Source organism: Filobasidium floriforme (genome assembly GCF_021052385.1).
Source record: "Filobasidium floriforme strain CBS 6241 chromosome Unknown HD553scaffold_27, whole genome shotgun sequence".
Classification (NCBI taxonomy): Eukaryota; Fungi; Basidiomycota; class Tremellomycetes; order Filobasidiales; family Filobasidiaceae; genus Filobasidium; species Filobasidium floriforme.
The window spans coordinates 157,546-179,546 of NW_025763648.1; the positions used below are offsets into that span (position 1 = coordinate 157,546).

The 22,001-nt window shown below is 52.3% G+C and overlaps 7 protein-coding genes across 7 annotated transcripts; 1 reads left to right on the forward strand and 6 right to left on the reverse strand.

Moving 5' to 3' along the window:
• Window positions 1-58: 58 nt before the first annotated feature.
• On the reverse strand, window positions 59-4,516 carry HD553DRAFT_319397 (putative glucosamine 6-phosphate N-acetyltransferase). The gene is made up of 16 exons (XM_046181015.1): window positions 4,093-4,516; window positions 3,987-4,002; window positions 3,791-3,905; window positions 3,491-3,686; window positions 2,749-3,400; window positions 2,574-2,653; window positions 2,349-2,499; window positions 2,209-2,282; window positions 2,020-2,146; window positions 1,899-1,954; window positions 1,807-1,828; window positions 1,606-1,743; window positions 1,391-1,533; window positions 1,239-1,325; window positions 1,124-1,162; window positions 59-1,052 (listed from the first exon to the last, which is right to left on the reverse strand). The coding sequence occupies exons 1-16, from the start codon at window positions 4,234-4,236 to the stop codon at window positions 363-365; spliced, it is 2,730 nt and encodes a 909-aa protein (XP_046032984.1). The 5' UTR covers window positions 4,237-4,516; the 3' UTR covers window positions 59-362.
• Window positions 4,517-4,685: 169 nt separating this feature from the next.
• HD553DRAFT_319399 (kinase-like domain-containing protein) lies at window positions 4,686-6,735 on the reverse strand. Its single transcript, XM_046181016.1, has 9 exons — window positions 6,425-6,735; window positions 6,318-6,352; window positions 6,236-6,248; window positions 6,021-6,150; window positions 5,810-5,935; window positions 5,557-5,708; window positions 5,340-5,452; window positions 5,194-5,270; window positions 4,686-5,110 (listed from the first exon to the last, which is right to left on the reverse strand). Exons 1-9 carry the CDS (start codon window positions 6,631-6,633, stop codon window positions 4,907-4,909), a joined length of 1,059 nt encoding a protein of 352 aa, XP_046032985.1. The 5' UTR covers window positions 6,634-6,735; the 3' UTR covers window positions 4,686-4,906.
• Window positions 6,736-6,945: 210 nt separating this feature from the next.
• Window positions 6,946-9,411, reverse strand: HD553DRAFT_277838 (MFS general substrate transporter; the record flags this gene model as incomplete). Its single annotated transcript, XM_046178015.1, has 10 exons — window positions 6,946-7,105; window positions 7,179-7,263; window positions 7,324-7,447; window positions 7,503-7,558; window positions 7,630-7,694; window positions 7,789-7,948; window positions 8,087-8,218; window positions 8,323-8,552; window positions 8,902-8,988; window positions 9,164-9,411. The coding sequence occupies 10 exons, from the start codon at window positions 9,409-9,411 to the stop codon at window positions 6,946-6,948; spliced, it is 1,347 nt and encodes a 448-aa protein (XP_046032986.1).
• A 1,048-nt stretch (window positions 9,412-10,459) lies between these two features.
• On the forward strand, window positions 10,460-13,404 carry HD553DRAFT_289617 (Cupredoxin). The gene is made up of 12 exons (XM_046178325.1): window positions 10,460-10,660; window positions 10,742-10,961; window positions 11,079-11,246; window positions 11,328-11,358; window positions 11,430-11,582; window positions 11,663-12,054; window positions 12,126-12,156; window positions 12,227-12,236; window positions 12,310-12,453; window positions 12,529-12,742; window positions 12,834-13,047; window positions 13,115-13,404. The coding sequence occupies exons 1-12, from the start codon at window positions 10,503-10,505 to the stop codon at window positions 13,294-13,296; spliced, it is 1,917 nt and encodes a 638-aa protein (XP_046032987.1). The 5' UTR covers window positions 10,460-10,502; the 3' UTR covers window positions 13,297-13,404.
• A 408-nt stretch (window positions 13,405-13,812) lies between these two features.
• On the reverse strand, window positions 13,813-16,730 carry HD553DRAFT_319405 (putative Phosphomethylpyrimidine kinase). The gene is made up of 7 exons (XM_046181017.1): window positions 16,435-16,730; window positions 15,310-16,336; window positions 15,097-15,220; window positions 14,833-15,002; window positions 14,647-14,756; window positions 14,285-14,573; window positions 13,813-14,219 (listed from the first exon to the last, which is right to left on the reverse strand). Exons 1-7 carry the CDS (start codon window positions 16,624-16,626, stop codon window positions 14,092-14,094), a joined length of 2,040 nt encoding a protein of 679 aa, XP_046032988.1. The 5' UTR covers window positions 16,627-16,730; the 3' UTR covers window positions 13,813-14,091.
• Window positions 16,731-16,957: 227 nt separating this feature from the next.
• Window positions 16,958-19,669, reverse strand: HD553DRAFT_142563 (uncharacterized protein). The gene is made up of 2 exons (XM_046176677.1): window positions 17,950-19,669; window positions 16,958-17,862 (listed from the first exon to the last, which is right to left on the reverse strand). The coding sequence occupies exons 1-2, from the start codon at window positions 19,377-19,379 to the stop codon at window positions 17,073-17,075; spliced, it is 2,220 nt and encodes a 739-aa protein (XP_046032989.1). The 5' UTR covers window positions 19,380-19,669; the 3' UTR covers window positions 16,958-17,072.
• Window positions 19,670-19,890: 221 nt separating this feature from the next.
• On the reverse strand, window positions 19,891-21,678 carry HD553DRAFT_319409 (uncharacterized protein). The gene is made up of 8 exons (XM_046181018.1): window positions 21,511-21,678; window positions 21,314-21,412; window positions 21,124-21,198; window positions 20,793-20,874; window positions 20,601-20,671; window positions 20,376-20,461; window positions 20,231-20,236; window positions 19,891-20,155 (listed from the first exon to the last, which is right to left on the reverse strand). Exons 1-8 carry the CDS (start codon window positions 21,620-21,622, stop codon window positions 20,117-20,119), a joined length of 570 nt encoding a protein of 189 aa, XP_046032990.1. The 5' UTR covers window positions 21,623-21,678; the 3' UTR covers window positions 19,891-20,116.
• Between the last annotated feature and the right edge of the window lie 323 nt (window positions 21,679-22,001).

The following is a 22,001-nucleotide window of genomic DNA, read 5'->3' on the forward strand; positions in this document are numbered from 1 at the left end:
GACAGACGTGATCATGAGCAATGTCAACCTGGCCTGCCTGGGTGATAACAAGAGGATGTTCGAGATGAATATGATTTGATCGTAGCTAGGAATCAAAGTCGGCTGGCATGAACAGCTCAGCGATATCGCAGGTCGTGCTCCACCTTATAATTGCTCTCTGTGTTCTCGATTCGCTTTAGCGCGCACAACGCCGAATTCGATCAGCAGCTCAGCAGTAAAGCAATACAAGAACTAATGTATTATAATAGTAGGATCATTCACGTTCAACAAGTATTCCGACCTTGACCTGGTAGTGCTCATCACGTTGGTATCCTCTGCACAATTATCCCGGTCCTCCCGCCGTCCCCTGACATCAGCTCGAGCTAGCCTCGCTTGGGGTCGACTTCCTTCTCGGCGAGCTCATGATGAACGCCCACGAGGTCAGGCGAAGGAGCTCTCTGCGTTCCCTCTATAGGCTGCGTGATGGTCTTATTTCCGACATCATCGTCCTCCTCCTCCTCGAGCCGCTCATGCTGCATCCCTTGCGTGACAGGCCCAACCGGCTCGTCGACCTCTTGGACGAGCGAATGGCCCAAGGCCGTGGCCGGCGACGTCGTCGCTGTACTTGTCGTACCGGGTGATAACGGCTCGTATGCCCTTCCTCCCATCTCATCCGCGTGGGATTGCGGTGAGGTGGCGTTATAAGACGGACGTCTCGTATGCATACTACCGACGTCCGCGGGTCTCCTCGGCGGAAGAGGAGGAGGTGCAAATTCTCGGTTTGGGTTTGGCGGTGAGACGGAAATTGGGGACGCTGCGCCGGGAGGCAAGAACGTTCGGGAGGGTCCAGCCTTTTCCGGCGAGTCGTATGCCTCGTCGTTCAGGTTGATGCGATGCATTCCCATGGATCCCTCTGCAGTGGACGCCATTGACGTGTCCACTTTGGGTAATTTGGCTCGCGTATGATGTGAGCCGATACCGGTATGAACGGGTTGGTAAGATAGACTGCCGCTCCTAGAAAGAGCTGCTCCGGCAGGCAAAACCGGCGCATCGCTCTCCTCTCGACTGAAAAGCTGTTGTTCCGAATGCGTAGGGGTTTTAGCTCATCGGAAACTGGAATGATGTCGAGGCGTTCAAAACTCACTAGCGGTGCATAGTTGATCATGTCCTCCACCACAGTGTCCTGCAGCGAATATTCGGTTTGTTCAAGCTCATTCCGATTCCGACCTAAACCCAACTGTGTTGCACACTTGACTCACCTTTCCAACCTTGAAATTCTTCAAACCGCCGTCTTTGGGTAGCTCGTCTTCGCCAAACAAGGTCTTTCCAAATATCACGGCCAGGTTCTGGTAGGAAAACAAGTAGAGTCAGGTTTCCGTGGATGCGGCTGGTGAATGCTCGGGAGTCGTACCTTGGCGTCCATCTTGTTCTGCGTCGAGTGCGCAGCCACTCGTGACAAGTGCTCAACGATCACGCGCAACGTCGACTGGTGAATGGGCGGCATCCTGGACAGCCTCGCTCGGATGGCGGAGAAATTGCTGCTTATATGGGATTCTAATTTTGCGGAGTAGAGCAAGCGACCAAAATCAGTGACTGCGAGGTCAAAGTAACAGGAATTGTACTTGCCTCGGTTTTCGGTATACCTTATCCGATCGGCGAGAGGAAAGTAGAAGATCGGCTCAGGTAACTCCCGACAATACTTCTTCAAGACGGCGGAGACCACTGAAATCTCGTGTTCAGGGGAGAATTGGAAAGCTCGCTCGTCTATGACACCGACGGCAATAATCAGCATCAGACCCGCACCTTTGCTCCATATCAGCTGCTCACCTTGCTCGATCTCGTATACGAGCTGAGATTTCAGAACAGGCGTGGCACGGTCAGCCTTAAAAACGAGTACTCACGCGGAGCGCACAGCTTACCTGCTGAACGGCCGCGACCCTTCCATTGATGCGATGAATCCCTTCCATCTGTAGAGCTGTGACACGACCGGCTCCTTGTCAGATCACGGCTAAGCGCACGTTTTCGATGTGCCGGACTTGCCTCTTGCATCGAGCTCTGCAATGCATTTGACCACGATGGCAGGAGGGTGTCCATGATCCTTGTCGGCCCTCGTGTACTCGTAATCGTTGAGAGAGACTCCAAATATTAGAGAGCGACATTGGCCAACCTAGAGGGCAGATCGGGAATCAGTTCAGAGAAATATATTTGGTGACCCCAGCTCGCACTCACATAATAATTCTCGTAAAGTACGGGAGTCGCAAAGTTGATCGTCTTCAGATGAGCTGGGCCGCTGAAGATAGCGACTGTTCATGTTTCCGATGCAGCTTAGTACTAGCGGACTGTCGATCATAGTCCAAAACTAGACTCACCATCCTTTGCGATATCTACGCTTTCAACAGCCTTCCTCGGATGCTCGACCATCTGAGCGTTCGTAGCTGCCGTGGCTGACGAACAATCGATATAGGCCATCAGACAGGCTTTGAGCGATCCGCAAAGTTCGGCCGTGAACGTGTCGAAACTCTGGTCGGCGAGACGGAGTTCAATTCAGCCTTGCGCGCTATCACACACACACGGGATCTGGATGGACAACGTACATCTGAAGCGGAAGCTTGAATTTTGTTCCGTCGCAGCCTCAGAGATTCGAGGTGGAACACGGCTTCCCTATACGCCTTGTCTGAACAGAGCATGATGAAATAGGCCGATCAGCGGGAGCCTCCTGCGAACCATCCGACAACCTTGAAGAGAAACAAGAAAATAAGCGACACTCACCTGCCTCTTCCGCCTCGCGCTTCAATTTGACCCCCTTCATCGCGCTGGCCTTGACGGCGATCCCATCCGGTACCCTTCCAGTTCCATAAGACCCGCTCGGCGATTTCACATGTCCTAAAGCCGTACCCATGGGAGCTGAAGGTAACGGCTGCATCCCTCCCGAGTTCAGAGGCGAGCCACTTGGGTGCGCCGGAGGAAGGACGACGAAACCCTCTTCCGGGCTCTTGGTATCTTTTTCCTTTTCCTTGTCCCCGCCGAACCTCGCCATGAAGGCGTTCAAGCCTCGTTTGCCCGTGTTGGCCAGATCTCCAAAGACCTCCTTGGCCTTGTCCGCCTGGCCCGTCGAACCCGCTCTTCTTCTACCTCCAGGACCGTCGTTATCGAACGAGACGTTGTTCGCAAGAGCCGGGTTCGCCGATGGTGGAAGTGGAGCCGACATTCCAGGTGGGCTGGCATAAGGGTTTGAAGGATGTTCGTACGAAGGCGTCCCTAAGGGCGAGTATGACCGATCGCCGTGGACCGGGTCAGACAGTAACCTTGCTTGATGAGCAATAGCCGCGTCTTGCCGTTTCTGATCCTCGACCTCTTGACACTTCTTAAAGTACGCCTTTTTCAGTTTGGGCAGGGTGTGTTCGGCTTGGTCGATGTACATCTGGCGCAACCAATAGTGTAGCGATATTGGAAGCATTAGCTCCCTGCTGACCAGGACTACCACCTAGATCTGACTTTGCATCGTACTCACGTTCGTGGCCCTCTCCAGATCCTCCCTGATCCTCCCCTTGATTCTACCCTGTACACTCGCCATCTCCTGTAAGATCCTGACCACGCTATCCTGCAGAGCTTCGCAGTACGCCCGTCGAGTATCCGCTTCCCGTTCCGTATGATCCCGGACTTCTCGCCAGGCCTGTCGGGACGTAGGTAGAGGTCCGTCGATTCCACTACGAAAGGGAAAGGTGAAGCAAAAGAAAAGGCGATGCAGAATAAGCTTTGAGGATGATGTTTCCAAGGCGGTTGTCTCTTGAGCTTGGATCGCTCGGCTTACTCTTCGTAAAGCGAGTCGAACGCCCTAGACTTGACGTAGAGCCTTTGAAGCGAATCGACGTATTGCTCTTCGATGTGTATTCGTTCGTTGAAGAACGCCAAGTAGCCTTTGTTGACTATAATCACCGAACCGGAATAGTATCAAAATGTCAACTAAAAGATCTTCAAGGACGAGGTTGTGGAAGGACTTTACTCACTCTCGTTCAATTTCGCCTGAAAAAGACAACAGGGTAGAGAATCGCCCGCTTGTCAGCTGTCTATACCGATAGCAGGTAGCTATCTGTCCTCATCGTGACGACTCACATCAAACTTCCCCACCACATCATCGACCTTGCTCGTCACCCCTTTACCCGTCAAATCCACGCTTCGCCTATCCCTCGATTGTTGTTTAAAGTGTGACGATTCGCCATAGGGTAGCGACTCGGTGGACGAGGCAGGATGTTGCATCTTGCAAACAAGACCTGTCTGGTTGCAGGTGCTCCCCCGTGAGAAGTTGTACTATGCTTTAGGTTCCTGAGATAGACAGATGAATCGTTGGCGTCGGTATATGGTATCGTTGATGGTCTGATCGGTTTGGTGATTGGTCTTCCGCTCGGTGGAGAAGGGCTTGGCGGCAGGTCGAGCTTTGTTTGGGTGGGTCCCCGCCTTCTCTTCCTGTATTTATATCCCTTGCCTCCCAGCGACGAGATTCTCCCTGAAAACAGTCGGGATTGTTGCAGAGTTATGCTGCGAGTTGCTGCGGATCAAGTGGAGTAGTAAAATGACCATCACCGTACCTCCTTTGAGGAGGTGCGGTGAGATGATGGATGTTGATAACCGGAAGCAAAATCGCTCCCTGAATTGGTTCCGTCATGTCATTTCCGGAAGGATATTTACATCGCTCGGCAAGCAGCAACAGCGGGGCAGTGCTAGATCCTCCTTATCGACACCGCCACAGAGACACACTGGCCGACCTTTCTCAATCTGAGTTCAGGTTCGTACAGCACCGAGTCGATGTATGTAAATAAGAGCGGTCATGGGTATCCTGTCATGGAATTTGATACAACAGATTATTACTCGCAAGAACTGAATTCACCTCCTTCCACGTGAAAGTCTCGTCTCTCAAACACCCCTCGTCTTACTCTCGTATGGCTTCCACACCTATCGCCGTGATCTGTCTCGCCACAGGATGGTCCGGTTTCAACGTCGATACCGGCTCGACCGGGGTCCTCCCCAATACATCTTCCGGTGAACTGGGTGAATGGTGTTCTTCGGCCTCTTCTCTTATACCGGTTGGAATTCGCCTCGCAGCAGAAGGTTGAGTCTGACGGGAAGTCAACCACTGAGCAAGAGGGACGATAAGTTCAGCTTCGTCAGTTGGTATTCTATCGCTGAGCTACATTGGTCTGGCATGATTCGGCTTACAGGATGATCCAGAGCCTGGGCAGAGCTCGGCCGTGCGTGAGGATCCGGTTGCATCAGGTATTTCACAAACAGGATAGCTGATACGCAACAGTAGAACAACATTAGCATTCACCTAGAAACAACAATACTATTGGCCTGGAACGTACCTTGTTCCGAAACACCCCTAAACGGACCTGGTGGGAAATCGACCTCCGCCCTCATCGATTCCCTGATCAAGTCTGCGTATCCTCTCGATCTCCAAGGTGTCGATGCCGATAACCTGTAAGAGCCCGTCATAGCGCATTGAATCAAGTCGACGTCAAGTCATGGTCAGCCAGACGAACATGAAACCTCGATACGAGCGACCGTAACATTCGTACTGACAGGTTGTAGGCAATCACGCCGACCCCGAATACATCCTGGTTCTTCCCATAACCCGTCTTCAAGAAGACTTCCGGTGCTGCGTATCCGGGTGTTCCAGCTACTTCGATCTGGGTTTTCGGGTCGGTAGTGCCCTCCTGGTTCTTATCCAGGATCTGCGATAGAGACCAGGTTCATGGGTCGGACCCTCGATCTCAGCAAGCTTGCATATCACAGCAACGCCTCATTGATCCTTGAGAGATCTAGTGGGACTGACCTTGGAGATCCCAAAGTCGATGAGCACGACATCGTCGATCGCAGAATCCTCCGAGCGGTAGAGGAAATTGTCCGGCTTGATATCCCTATGAATGATGCCGTGACTATGAATGAAGGACAATGTATCCTGTTTGTCGCTCCACGAGCTGCATGTCAGCCTACACTGTCTGAAATGCTTTCGCAATGGGTTCCGGTCTTGGGAGCTGACTCACGAGTATCCGTAGCATGATCCTCTTGACCGCCTCCTCTGTGAACCTTCCCCTTGTATTCAGTCGTTCGAGTAACTCTCCACCGGTCATGAGGGGGAAGACGAGGTAGTATTTATGACTGGATTCGAACCAGCTAGAAGGATTGTACCAACGGTAAAGCGGCGGGTCAGTATGGTGACGACTGAGATCGACTTCCAGGCAGTCTTGTTTTGGCTCACTCTAATATGCAACCTGAGAAAAGGAGAATCGTACGGGATTAAGCGTTGAACAATCGGCACTTGTCCCCCAAAGTGTACTTACAGATATTCCTGTTGTCGTGTATGCGGTCGAATCCACTGTTCTCACAAACTTGTCCATCAACATCGCAAACCCATCCCCTTCAACCCAGATTGAGGAAACGAACTCACTCGTGCAGGATCTTCAAATACTCCGAGTGTTCCATCACCGCTTCCTTCCTGACCACCTTGACCGCTACACATCGGCCATCCTTCGATCTTGCCCTCATGACCTGGCCTGATCCTCCTTCTCCAATGGGCAGCGATCCGGCTGGACCAAAGTCATAGTCCTTTTTCCGATGTGACGAGCGGGGAGATTGGCGGAAGAAGTTGTGCAGCATAATGGAAGGGTAGATCCAAGTGACTAGCTACTAGCCTGTCATGAGTAGGTTCAGTAGTAGTAGTGGTGATTGATAGGTCGAAAGACTTCAAGTGGTCCTCGCTGATGGGTGATTGACCCCTCGATCTCCCTATTTCTGGCCGAGCTGACATGTTCGGACGTTACCGGGTGTAGAGTTCGGATGATGATGATGTCACGGCCGCAATTTGCCGAGTTTCACGTGATCAGCATCGCAACGAGCGGAGACATCTTGAAACGCGTGTCCCAAGCTACAATCGATTCTTGATACAAAGCATGCAATAGCATTCATCATTCATCGTGCGGATCGTCGTGTGAACCACAGTACAGCAGCCCAAGCCAGAGTCATGGTCGCAAGCATGGTCACAGTAGCAGGTTGTAGTACCTCGATCCCGACGGCTTGCGCCAATACGCCGGTTGTGAAGGGTAACATCGCGCTGCCAACTTGGCCAAAACTGGCAAATGCACGATCAGGTCAAAAACCGGTCGAGACTGTCTCAAGTGGAGTGAGTTGAAAATTGTACGTACCTCTGGATCCAAGCTACAGACCCGCTTGCGATTTCGTGCGGTATAGAGTGCCGCGCGACCGAGAGCATGATCGGGAACATCGGGCCTGGCGATCGCATATAAGCGAGGACCCAGGATTGCCCAGCTCAGAGCAATACCGACTCACCTAAACACAAGCCGATGAACGATGTGGCTACTGCCCCTGCCATGAGCGTCGGTACGAACCAGGCAACCAGATCCAACCCGATGGCGATCAAGGCGTAGGCGAATACGATCCTTCGTTCTCCGACCTTTTGCAAACTTTTTAAAGCTATCACATATCAAGATCGGCTTTGAAACGCTTACCTTCTGGTTGATCCATATGAAACAAAGTCGACCTATCGTCAAGCCGCCCCAAAACCCTGAAACCACAGACGGAAGATCAGCTCGCCCATTCCTGCCTCTACCATATCCCGAGCCCGAGCCAACTGACCTGTCGATGCATAACCCGCAGAAGCACTACCTCCTCGAACTTCTTGTAAGAACGTGACGATCCACCTGATCCCCATCCAGTAGCATAATCGTGAACAGATCAGTTACCGAGTCTCAGATCGTTCTCGAGACCCGTTCGTTTTGGGACACTTGCACTCACCCTCCCAAGCTGACCTCGGTCCCGGTGTATAGGAACGCCCACATTGCCAATGCATGAACAGCGCGATTACGCATTATCCGGGTCATCTTACTCCACGTCTCCGCGTTGGCGTTGGCATTGCTGCTTGCATCGTTACTCAAGTCTTCAATGTTTCCTGAAGCTTCAGCTCCGAACTTCCTGTCGATATCTTTCCCTTGATCGTCCGAATCTGATTCTTTAGTATCGTTTCGTGGCGAGCGAACATCAACCTCGACAAGTCGTGGTTGCGATTGAGGTAAAAGGTCTTTCTCCGCTCTACCCCGGAAGGCAAAGAGGATCAAAGCAAAGGAAAGTCCAGCGAGACCGAGGGAGGAGAGGTAATGTAACCTCCATCTGTGGGGGAGGACGGAGAATTGAGTTGCGATTAGGGGCGAGACTAGCGCGCCTAGGCCTATTGCACGTTTTGTAGGGACGTCATGTAGAATCGATTATGATACAGCAGAAATCAGTCCCACCTAATGCCCCTTCGGCTTTCATAGATTCAATTGGACTCACCGTAGCAAGCCTGACACAAACACTGCTTCAGGTTCTGATTCCTATGCAGCTTCATCAAAAAAGCTGTAGCGAGGCACTGGACGGTCCCGGCTCCGATGCCAGAAAGGACGAATCCGATACAAAAGACCGGGTAGGGGGTTGGAGCGGCGAGGAGGACGTATGCTATAAGCTGGAATGAAATAGGAAGGGTGTAAACATCACGTGGAGAGAGTTTTGTTATCTCGCCGAGTCTTCGTCGGAGAAGATGAGAGAGGGAAGGGGATCCGGCGGCTCGGCTCACCTGAAATGCCGTCCCGATCAATAAAGCCTACGCCACAACGAGACATCATTAAACCAAAGCGTTGTATCCTACTATTTCAGCCAACTCCACCCTCGACTAGATAAGCGCGAAACAAAAGGCAAGACCGACCTTCCCGAACCCGAAGCGATCTTCCAACCAGACGTTCAGAGCGGCAGCGATGAAATACCCTACAAAGCAACACAATCGCAGCCCATCAGCTCTCGAACTGCTAATGCAGCTCATTGCTCTTCACGAAGCTGCCTTCAGAAAAGCAAGAAGCGAGGTATAAAGTTCTGGACTTGCCTATGCACACGCAGACGAAAACTAGGGAGACGACCGTATACCCTATATCGAAGTATTCTTGCATCCGAGGTACGAGGGGGCCGCTAGGTTCCACCAAATCAAGGCCGAGTCGGGGTTTCGAGAGGACAAAGGCGTCGAGTCACATGAGGTGTTTTCAAATCAACTTTCCTTCCACCTCAGGTTAAGTAGATGATGGATTCGGAAATGCAGAGGGACACGAGATCCAGGACGTGGTTGAAAAAATACGAGATGACTCACGTAGTCCCATCACTCCACCCGCAGACGATCATGACCCAGAAAAAAGCAGCCAAATACCACCTCTCCACATTTCCGGGCAAATGCAAGTCTTCTCCGTCTTGTAGGTCTCGAGATTCATCGTGGAATGGACCAGCTAGAGGGGGATTGGTTTTCTCTTCTTCTCCGCGGAGGGTTGATGTTGAGACGGATACAGGTGCGATTATTCGGGCTTGGAGGGCTTCCTTCGAGGTTGTGGTCCGTGACTCCATCGTTTTGGGTTGAATTCCTCCATATTTATTTGGGAGTGTAGCCATGTCGAAACCCCGGTCAGCAACCGCTGTTCTATCTATACGCCCAGCGAGCCTCGCTCGGACGGTACGGCGAGACGCACGAGACAAGGTGATACGTACTCCACACTGCAAGATGTGCAGTACAGTGGCATGATATAAGACTGGCAGTGTCGTCTTTTACAAGCTTACAAGAGGGCGATGCGATACCAAGGAATCAAAGGCAGGCTTTTGTGCGCGGTACAAAGGGGTCGAAGGATCCGGAGGGTGATCAGCGATATTTCATCCTTGATTGTAGCTTTCGTTCGTTTCTTTGTCTGGGCCACGAGGTTCGATACGACAAAGATACCCCGGAGACCCTTCTGGTCTCTCGCATCTTTCGTTGAGGTTCGAATGGAGCTAGAATATGACTTCCCGGAAGTTTCAACCAGAGAATAATGAAGCAAGGGATGATGAAACGAAACGACGATCAACACCCGATGGCTGATGATTGGGTTTTAGCTTAGCGCGCGGGAGGAAACTCTGATCGATCGGTTCGGCCGACCCGAAAATCGCGAGGACACCTGGGATTCCATCTATCGGACACCGACTTGCTTGTTGGCCATGGGCTGTTTGCTTCCTGCGCCATGTCACCAGAAAATCCCCAAGAGCTCCTGAATTCCATGGTCGTTCAGCAGGTCATAAGCAGGTCTGAATTCGCATATCGGAACAGCTCGCAGCGGATCGACGATCTCTGCATCCGCCCTTCTCGGTTCGTCTAGCGCGGAACGAAAATAGCTCCTTCCTTGAAAGCGAAGGAACGAAGAGCGGCAACTGATTTTTTATCAGATAACCTGCGCGCCCTACGAGTGGAGAGGGAGAGGGGGAGGTCGTCGGGGAAGGAGAGGGTTCAAGGTTCAAGGTGAAGCCAATTCCTCCCGAGATTTCAGGCAGAAGATGGAGCTTTTTTCGCCGTCAGTCAGCGAGAGAGGATGAGATATATATATAACACGGATCGAAACTTTTTGCTCCTATCTGATTACCATCCCACCGAGGGAGAATGAGATCAAATCACCATCACCAGATAAATCGTCATGTACGCCTCATCGGTCTCCTTGCTCGGAGTCGCTGCTCTGTTCGCAGGAACAGCCCAGGCGGCTCTGGTAGAACATTACTGGAACATCTCTTACACGCAAGCTAACCCGGACGGGTTGTTCGAGAGGAGAGTCATCGGAGTCAACGGGTCGTGGCCGTACGTACCAACCAACTCGCCGTCAAATATCTCAACAGATCCTTCCGACTAACATTTTATACCTGATCATCACAACGCCAGACCCCCACCAATCCTCGTCAACCAACACGACACCCTCCGCGTCCACGCCTACAACGGTCTAGGGGACGTCGGGACCTCTCTCCACTCGCACGGAAACTTTTTCAACGGGACAAACTATTACGATGGAGCGGTGGGGACGACGCAGTGTGCGATCCCCCCAGGTGAGACGTTGACGTATGAGATCCCTGTGGATCTGCAGGCGGGGACTTTTTGGATCCACGTAAGTCGATTTCGTTTCACTTCTGTTGATTTGGGTTCCGTACTGATAACGTTCCCGTCTCCCCTCTTCCGTCCAACTTACTTCTTCTGCCTCCATCCCCCACCTTGACATTGGCAGGGCCACTATAACGGCCAATACGTCGACGGTCTCCGCGCACCCGTCGTCATCCTCCCCTCGGAACCGCGTTCGGACAACTTGACATGGGACGAGGATTATACGGTGGTCGTCTCTGATTGGTATCACGATGAACACCCGGTCATGGTCAAGGAGAGGTTCTTGGTCTGGGTGAGTCCTGCTTGATGGAGGCGGTTGACTAGGGGATTGAAGCCTGATTGATATGTCTTTGGGTATGGTCGTCAATTGTAGTGGAACCCGACCGGTGCCGAGCCTGTGCCAGGTCAGTTCCCCTCCATTCCCCCTTTCTCACATTCACCCCGCTGATTTAATACTACCGACATCGACGCGCAGAATCCGCCATGATCTACGTCGCCAAGGACGGCCAATACCTCTCATCTTACGACGACTTGATGGCAGGCAAGGGGACCAACAACGATGCCGTCATCCCGTTTGAAGCCGGGAAGAAGTATAGGATCAGGGTGATCAACATGTCCAGTCTTTCCAGTAAGTCGCGAGCTCTGGAGGTTACGAATGAGTATACGTGAGTTTAGTCGCCGACATTGACGTTATTTCGGCTTCGTCAGTGTTCCACTTGCAAATCAAGGATCACACCATGCAGGTCATCGAGATGGACGGCATCGACACCGTCCCCACCGAGACCGACATGCTCACCATCGCCGTCGCCCAACGATACTCTGTCTACGTCGAAGCCAAGTCCAACGCCGATTCCAACTATGCGATGATGGTCTGGCAAGATCCCGACATGTACGACGCCATCCCCGAGGAGCTCGTCCTGAACAATACCGTCCAGATCCAGTACTCGGCGGCCCTGCCCAAGGCGGAGGCGTTCACGTTCGATGTGGCCCCGACAGAGTATTCGACGTACCCGATCGCGGATGACACCATCTTCAAGCCTTTGTTGAGGAACGCGAGTGCTCCGCCGGATCAAGAGTTTACGATCGTCGCCACTTTCGATGTGGGTAGTTTGTCAAGAAAGAGAAGCGCCGTGTGGCTTGAGCTGATTGATGTCTTCCTTGGGCTATTTAGACCTTTGACGATGGTACCCCTCGATCGGCTTGTAAGTCAAACAAGTGTGCTCTCGCCGCTGTCTCATCGCTAACCACTCCTGAACACCTGCTCGCAATCAGTCAACGATGTGTAAGTCTCGCCGGCAATTTCTTCGATCCGATTTTTGGCCGCTTACGTGTTTAACATCTGGTGCTTCTTACAGTACCTACCAGATGCCGATGACCCCTACCCTATTCACCGAGATGACTATGGGCAACGATTCGAACAACGCCAGGGTCTATGGGTCCATGACCAACGCCTTGATGCTCGATCACCTTGCCATGATCCAGGTTACCATCGTTAACACGTAAGTCGGCTTACTAACTCCTCGAATCCTTGTCCAAGTTTGTCTGAAATAAAACCCTTATGTGCAACCGTGTAGCGACACCGGTTTCCACCCGTTCCACTTGCACGGTCACGAGTTCCAAGTCATGGGTAAATCCACAGATTACCTCTCGAATGACACTTCGGTCAACCCGCCCATTGTCGAGCAAGAGAACCCCATGCGAAGGGATACCGTCACCGTTCCTCCCGGAGGATCCACGACGATCCGATTCAGGGCCGACAACCCCGGTGCTTGGTTGTTGCATTGTCACGTATGTCCTGTATCGTTGCAATTTGATGAAGACCTTGTGCTGATCCTTCGTACGCGCTGTACTACTTGCCTTGTCAACCGGGGCGCAACAGGTCGAATGGCACATGAACCAAGGTCTTGCCGTCACCTTTGTCTCGTTCCCGGACGAGACGCAAAAGCTGTTGACGCTCCCTCAAACGTTGATCGACCATTGCGAGGCCCAGAACATCCCCGCTAGCGGAAACATCGTTGGTCTTATGTCGACCACTGACTTTAAGGGCGAGCCTTACGGACCTTGGCCTCAGAAGTTGGGTTGGAGACCCAAGGGTGCGTATTCGCTGTGATTTGCCTGTAAAACATCTTCTCTGACCGTCTCTTATCATCGCGATCACAGGTATCGTCGCGATGACCGGTTGCGTCCTGACAGTCGTGCTCGGTTTCGCCACCGTCGTGTGGTACGCATCCGGCAGTCTGGATGACGCAGAGATCGAGGAAGAGATCAAACGAAAGCACGAATTGAAGCAAAGTAGCGGCGGCAAGTTTGGATTCGTCAAGAGGCTTGCGAACCGAAGTTAGATCTAGTTGCTATGCACAATAATGTAGACGTAGGGCAGAATCTCAATGCATAATCAAAACGAGCCGAGGTCGTGCATGCCACCAGGCTTTCCCAAAATATCGACGAGACTGTCTCCGGCCTCGAGCTGTATAGGCTTATCTCCGACTCTCCATACGCTTCTGCATAGCATCTCTATCCCTCATGCCAACCAAGATCGCCATCATCTCGTCCGTTTTCTTGTCAGTGGCCTTGTTCTGATCCTTGATGGTCTTCATGTCGGTTTTGAGAGCCGTAACATTGGCTTTGAGGGTCATGATGTCGTCCAACTTACGATGTCGCTCAGTATATGGCCAACATCAAGACTCTCAAGACCGACGTTGCGACCATCAAAGCCGACATTGCGGCCATCAAGGATCAGAACAAGGCCACCAATAAGAACTCTGACAAGCGTCTTGGTGTCGGCTTGGGTGAACATGATAAGGAGAGTAGTATCTAACGAACAGCGATTGAGTGGATTGGGGTATAGAGATGTGAGAGATTGCGAGAATTATGAGTATCGTGAAGATTGTGACACTGTACATGTATGATTGATTGATTATCGTGATGGAGGTGGGGTGTAGGGTGATTCAACATCTTAAGGCATGATGAACATTGGTTTCGTCCGCATGTCCGCGCAACAATCCCCGATTCCCGAAGACTTGATTCGATCATGCATGGCCTAGACTTCGTCTATCACATCTCATGACGCTTGTATAGTTTCAGACTTGTGGCTCCTTATCCTTGCAACTTGCGCCTCAGATCGACAAAAGTGCGCCTCACGAGAGGTCTAGTCCCATCTGCCAGAAATTCGTCTCCAAGCGTACACAATCTCTCCAGATCCGCACAAGCCTTTCCAATCGGGCTGGAGAAGGTTGTTCTTTGACTATACGTTGCTCCAATGATTCTACAGAACAGCGGGGTCTTAGATACGTTACTCGCTGGAAATGAACAGCCCGAGTATGAACTCACCGATTCCACGAGTGACGGCCCCTTGGTAATCTGCTCCGCTGTAATCTTCTATCCATCTTCGGTATCGATTTCCTTCGAGAATGAACCCTTCACTGCGTTCGGCAATCTTCCGTCGAAGGTAGAGCCCGACCTCGCCGTACCCAACAAGACAGCTCAAGACGGCGACAACGAGCTCGAGCACGTCCCCACGGTGTCCGACGTCGAGGATGTATTGCGAGTACGAATAGTTGGCTGGGGATTCGGTCGAGGCGAGCATCTCTTCCATAGTGATGCCAAACGATTTGCAAAACTACCCGAACATAGCAGGGACGAACAGAGCGTTACTGCGTGCTCATTTTTCAGCCCTGCCTACAAGGACTGACCTCGACGTGCATCGTGCTCTCGCGAGCGATGTGAAGTGATATCTCCGAAAAAGCCTTGATCTCCTCAAAGTCCGACGTCTTGGACGCAGCCAAAGCATGCGCTCTGGCATCTTTGAAGACAAATCAAATCCAGGTTCAGCTTTCCGGCCTGATCACCACTCGGTTCGCTCATGATTCCCGGCTCACAATGCCGCAGATAGTGCCAATCCTGTATAATGTAATGCCGGAAACATTCGACAGGTAATGTCCCCTTTCCGAGCTGGAGGACGAAGGGGTGTCGTACATATCCTTTCCATTCGCCCGGAGAAGACCGGAGGAGGAATGACATGAACGGGTGAGGGTTCTGTAATGTTGGCCTGAACCGTCGAATAGGTTAATATCATTGTTAGCCAAAATCTGCGATCGGTGCCGTATCCAGAACTTGTATGAGATCGTAGAATGTGTACTCACAATGGCAACGGTCGAGGGATAGTCATACATTGATGATTAAGGGGACCATTACCTTGACCCTTAGCTTGCGCCGTGATCAAGGCATACTGGACGTATTCGATACCTTGCTGTACCGCCTCTTTCACTATCATACGGCATCACCAAAGGCACCTCGAATTAGCACACTTGCATTGAAACCATGTTAACTAGAAGAGTCAAAACTCGATAACTCACTGGACTTTCCATGCCCAACATTACTAGCTATCGCAGCGCTCAACGTACAACCCGTTCCATGCGTCGACCGGCTCTTGATGGACGGTGCTACGAAGAGGGTAGCTTGCACGCCTTCCTTGTCGTTGGTCGATGATAAGAGGACATCGACGATGCATTCGTCCTCCTTGACTTCGACCTCAACCGGAGGCTCAGGAGAAGTTATATCCGGATTTGTGGAATTCGACTTGGCTTGCGTAGGGGTAAAATCCCCCTGTTTAGCCTTGACAAGCGTTTGGCGGTAAGCAGAGAGGATCTCCACGAAATCTCCGTCTTCCCCCTCCTCATTCGAGTCCGCCTCGAGCGTATTCCCATCCCAAACCACCTCGACCTCCAACCCGGACCCTACTTCCTCCTTCTTGAGAGCTCGGAATTGCGCCTTGAATGCCGAGGTAGTTAACGGTACATGACCTCCCTTGACCAGAACCCCCTTTTCTGCATCCACTTCTCCCCGGTTCTCCGATTGCAAGAACGCCAGGATCTCGGTCCCAACCTCTATCATGCTCTTCAGATCTTTCACTCGGACCCCGGTGTCGTCTTCGGTATCCTTGATAACCTTCCCCAAGACTTCTTCACTCAGAGCAGAACCTGCATTCGACCTCGGGGCTGATCCAAAGGTTGACATTGAAGCTGATGGCGAGGAACCGGATCTAGCACGAAGACAGTTGACGATCATCTCCGCTTCAAGAGCGTTGGGCGTGACGATATAACACAAGGGAAGGAAATCGAAGACGAGATCGTTGATAGCCGAAGGGGATAATAGCGAATGCCGAGAGGTGGATACCGAGACTGGGTCGATGATGAGCGGAGGTAGAGGTGGGAGTTGCGTAGAGTTCGTCTGCGGTCCCGATGTTGAGGTGGACGAGGAGTTATGGATTGGGAGAGAGTATTTTTCCGACAAGGCCTGGATGAGAGCTTGGATGATCGGTGAGGATGCCAGCATGCCCGTCTTGATCGCTTTCGGTGGGAGGTCATCCACTAGGCAAGTCAACTAGCAATTATCGAGACCGAAAGATTCCGTCCGTGTCAGCCTCGATACCCCTATTGAATTCTCATTTATATTTCGACTCCAAAGGTCGCCAGACATACCTGCTTGAACACCGCCTCGACGCTCATCTCCCAAACCCCCTGTACACCCAGAGTGTTCTGAGCGGTCAAGGCGGTAATGACGCTCGTCCCGAACCCACGATGAGCCTCGATCGTCTTGAGGTCCGCTTGGATCCCAGCACCTCCCGAGGGGTCCGAGCCGGCGATGGTCAGGATCGTCGGTTGGTCGCTCATCTTTTCTACGTCTAGTCACGCCGATGCATGAAGGACCACTGGATTGGTATGCAAGGGTTGGTAAGGCTTGTCATCTCGATTTTTATAGAATGGCAAGTTGCGAGTTGCACAGTCGACTGCGAGACGGAAGACGGAAGAGACGACGGATGATTGCTCGTCGCATTCAATTTCGGATTTCGGAGGTGGAGGTGGAGGCAACTTCCGGATCCGCAAGGTTGACGTCAGAGAAAACGTGAAACCGCGGAAATAGAGTTCGTCATATCGAGGTACCCGGCCTTGAGCAGCAGCCAATGTCTTGTTTCAAGTCTGTATAAACCCAGTCATACTTTGCGCGCTTTCGTTGGGTGTTTGGACACTGGCATTGGTTTCGGTGGGTAGTGTAATTCTGGTACATGACGGAGAATTTCCTACATAACGTGCTACCGCAATACGACATCCACCACGAATCACCTCCTCCTCGACCTCTTCCCACTCGACTCCTTTTCCATGACGACCTCCTCGACCCAATCGTCCAACTCGCAGATCTTGAACTGCCGCCTACCCCAACCCATCCTCTTCGCTTCTTCCCTCCACATCCTGCTCGTCCCCTTCCTCCACGTCCAGAGCTCGACCTTCCACCCTCTCTCAACCGCCAACTTGACGCACCCGAGGAATCCGAGGTCGTTGAACTGTCCGCCCTTGGCGTCTCCAGTCCCGAGGACCAAAGTACCCGGTTGAGGGGAGAAGAGCAGCGTCTGGAGGATTTGCAGGTGGAGAAGCTCATCCACCGCTTGTTCCCGCATTCGCCGGGAGGTGATGGACGGGTCGTTCAGGTTGGGTAGGACTAGAGGTCGGGTGACGGCCGGAGTGTCCGAATCCGTTCCTGTAGTCGTGGCCTCGGTCTCGTCCTTGACGATAGCCGACGTCCAAGTCTTCTTCCCTCCCTTCTTCCCCTTGACGGGCACCTTCTCCCTCTCCCTCTCCTTGTCCTCGCTTTCACTGGTCCCATCGCCGGGCTTCCTATCGACCTCGACCCGTTTCAAGACACAACACCTCCAACCCATCTTGACCGCCCCGTCCAACCCTTGCGTCAACGGTGCGCTGGCGACGAGGTGCATACCGTCACGTGCTGGTCGACGTCCTCGCAACATGAGGAGCGAGAGGATGGGGATGTTGAGGATCTTCTTGGTCCCGACTGTCAGGTTGGGTAGAGGGCGGGAGACGAGGGTGGAGATCATCCCGTGGTGGATGTTTGAGCTATAACGAGAAAGGCACATCGTGTTGTTAGCCAACTGCGAGACAACCAATGACGGTATCATCGATGACATCGAAACCAGAACTCACTGATCGAGAAAGACATAGACATCCCCAAACACCTCACTGCCCTCCTCGACCTTGACCTGACTGATTAACCTCCCGACACCCTCTTCCCACCTGACTTCACCCTCCTTCCCATCGACCAAGAACCTCTCCACCTCATCCCTGACCTGCCTGATCCCAGAGTCCGTCTCCGCCTCGGTATCAGACTCGACCTTGACCTCGTCCTCGACCAATCCCGCCTGAACCTCATCGTCCAACCTCCTCACCCAAGCTTCTCCTGCGAACTTTTCCCTCATCCTCCCCGTCATCCCCTGCAAGACCTTGATCACCTTGGGGACGGGCTTGATAAACTCTACACTGACTTCTTCCGCTGTAGATTCCTCGGCGGACGATTGGAAAGTATTTGCCGGTGGGATGTATCCTCGTGGGTATCGAATGGGGTTGGATGTGGGAGTCGGGAGCGTCTCACGGTCCAAGGTGAAGGTGATAGGAGGAAAGTTGATCCGGGGTAACGATACGGTGGTTTCCTCTTCAACCTCGACCTTGATCTGCTCGGTCGGAGCTGGGGTGACCGGGACGGGCGATTCGCTCAAGACCGGTGTCTTGGCTCGTAACAGCCCTTTCAGATGGCTAACCAAGAGGTCCCCCACTTCGTCCTGATCCTCCTGTGCCTTGACATCGGCACTCCTGCCCGTAGGGTTTCGCGTCTCTACTCTCCCCCTCTCCTTCTCGTCCAGGGCAATCAACGCCTTCAAGACCTTCACTTGACCGGGAGCGATCCATCTCCTCCGTCGACCACCCGATCGAATGGCTTGCATGTGAGAGAGCCGGTAGAGGTACATTTCGCGTCCGAGTTTGGAAATGAGTCGGGTACGTCTGAGCGAGTTCGATGTCGACGCTGGTGCCGGTGCTGTTGTTGATGGAGATGTTGATATTGATGTAGCTACGGTTGTCGATGCCGCTGAAGGGACCGATAGCTTCTGCAGATCCGTACTGATCGGGACAGACGTCGTAATATCCTGAAGACCTTTCGTATCTCCAATCTGCACCTTCTCCTCGTAATCCTGATCCTGATCTTCTTGCTCTTCCTCCTCAACGATAACCTTCCTCCCGAAATCCCGAACCTTGACCTCAACCCCACCTGACTCCCCCTTCATCCTCATCCCCTTGTCCTTGTCCTTTTTCGACTCCGACTTGACCCGTCCTAGTACCAGCCGAGCTGAAGATGTAGACAAAGGAACCTCGCCCGCGACGCCCGGTTTTGGTCTCTCGTTGTCATTGTCGCTCGAAGGCGGGGTCAGGGGTAAGACGGTATTTCTGGCAAGATCCGTCCGGGAGATGGGTCGAGATTGCGATCTGGGTTTCGTAATCAAGGTAGTAGAAGTAGTGGGGTGATCGTCGGCAAAGGTGTAGTTACCGGCGAGTCCGGCGAGGTGGCGAGGAGTGATGGACATATCGTGATCTTGAGTTGCGTCGGGTTCGAATGCCTTGATGCTGCCTGAATGACTATTTAATGCTCGTCTGAACCTTGTGGTGTTGAGCTGACTGTGCTGAGGTTGAACTAAGTGCTGATGCTGGTATGCTGTTGTCTATCGACGAAAGTGATCGCTCGTATTCGTGAGACTGATGCTGCGTTACCTTGTCGTAATCGTAATGAAGAGCAGAGTACTGTCGAGCCAGCGATGTGATGCGATGCGATGCGATCTGAAGTATACAAGTGATGCAAGACGGTGATGAAGATGTAGATATAGGTATAACAGGTGGCAGGTGGGGTGTCAACATACGATCGAGGAGGGGGAGGTGGCGAAGCACAAGGTCGAACGAATCGCTCCAACACACAGAGAGTGGCAACTCTCGATCGTCCGGAAGCAGATCGATAACCACGGCGATCGGTATCGGATGTAAAACCTCGGTACCAATTCCTCTTGATCGGTCACGTGATCTTCGGTCGCAGTCTGCTGAAACTCGGTTGACTGGTATATCGGGTACCGTGAGGTGAAATTAAGGTATGCGGTAGGGTAAGGGCCACGAGAGATGAGTTCGACAGAGCCAGGCAGGCATGATCCATTGTCATCAATAATAATATATCTATATTTATCCATGCTCGTTTGCAGCCCTGATCCTTCTGCGTCGATCTATCTCGCGCGATCTATACTCAGTCAAGTTATTTGTTGTTGCACGATGAGACCGCTCATTCGAGGGTAGGCAAGAACTCCTCCAAGACGTCGGCCTATAAGTCAGGACAATCTCGGTCAGTCCCTATCGCCCTCAACTTAGCATATTCCGCACATCTCGGTCGACTTACGATGAGCTACCAAAGCGAATCACACCGACAATCCGATAACAACAAGACAACAAGAAGTGAACAGAATCAGCTTTCAGCTCTCCCATCTCGTTCAAACTCCACCGCATCGCAACATAGCAACCAAGAAAATGACCCGTCGACCTACCTGATGATCCTCCGCCTGAGGCAGACCGCTGACCAAGATCGTCCCGATCGGACAGGCCGTATTGTTCTTCAACCAGATCGGGAAGCCTGTGGTTGCAGCCAAAGATCCGGATAGAACGGACGACAGGATAGGGATGGCGAACAAGGTCACTCGATCAGCTTGATCCTTACCTCATGTGGAGGGGGGGGGGGACAGGTAATGCAAGCGGGTTATTCGGCGACTCACCTCCTCCATGACAAGCATACTCCGGGAACGGATAACCCTTATCCTCCGGTTGACGGTTCTGCAGCGCCAAACTGTTCCCCCCCGCACAAAAAACCTCACAATCAATCAGTCTCCATGGCGATTGTAGGGCGGTCGTATAACGAGATACTATACATGTATGAGTCTCAAAGAGGGGGAAGGGGAAAGACTCACACGCGTCCGACCAAGAAACTGCTCTTCCCCGTCTGCCTGACCAGCTTTTCTTTCCGGCCCGCCCAGATCCAGTTGTCAGGGCCTGGTCGTAGGATCGATGATATTTGATGATGATGTTGTGGATAATGTGAATTGATGATGAGGACGAGGACGAGGTAGGTACCGGCCAGTAGGTATCGGACCCGAGAGCGAGCGCAAGATTGAGCATCGGACGAGGGAGGGGTTGAACATGGACGTATCGACAAAAGGTATTCGCAATGACAGTCAGTCTCGGTAATGCAACGGCGAATGAGCAGGAGCAAATCATGTACAAGAAGGTTAATCCACTTACCGGTCGCGCTCGCATCCCCTGCTACGCAGCTGAAAAGGTCATGCCCATTAAACGTCCGGATGGCGATGACCACACCTGTTTCATGCCACCAAGCATGAACACCGAGCCCATCGTGCCAGATTAATCAAGCATGTAAGCTCAAATTCTTGTACTATGTACCAAAAGAGACCATTCGAAGATGATGACGTACCGAGACCCTTCTTGACCCCCGGTTTGGCTGAACGGCCGATCGACTCGTCCCCATAAGTCTCGAGGAAGGCTTCTTTTAATGCCAGGCCGAGGTTGAACGCTATCCGGTTTGAAATACGCAGATTCAAGAGTCAATTAGATGATCAATATCTTCCGATCTCTCTTCAGCTTAGACAAGTCAAAAGAGGGGAAACTCACCGATCTCGGGACTAAACTTGGCAAACCTCAATTCGGCATGATGTTTGTCGAGCAGGTCGACGAGGGCTGCGTCTTTGAGGTCGTACTCGGGAGCTCGCTTGGCGGTGGACATCTTGAAAGATCGTGTGATTGTGGATTAGCAATGGATAGAGGTGGAATGTAGCTAGGCAGGTAGGCGTACAGAACAACTTGGCGAAAGATAGGGGTCGTTGGAGGGTTGTGCTTGGGTTAGGCTGACGTGGGATAACACGGACATTCAGTTGTTACTCTTATGTCCGCTATGCTATTACGTCAGGAATGTGAATACCCGGCGTTTGTTTACCCGGAACCAACCGCCCCGGCGTTGCTAGCCTCCTCTCCCTCACAGCTCACCTTGCAACTCGCACCTCGAAGGATGACTTCGGATTGCCAGATCGATTTCATCCCACTCTTCTGATTATAATCATCGAGATACAGAGGACTCACAAAATTCCCATCTGTATCAGACAAAA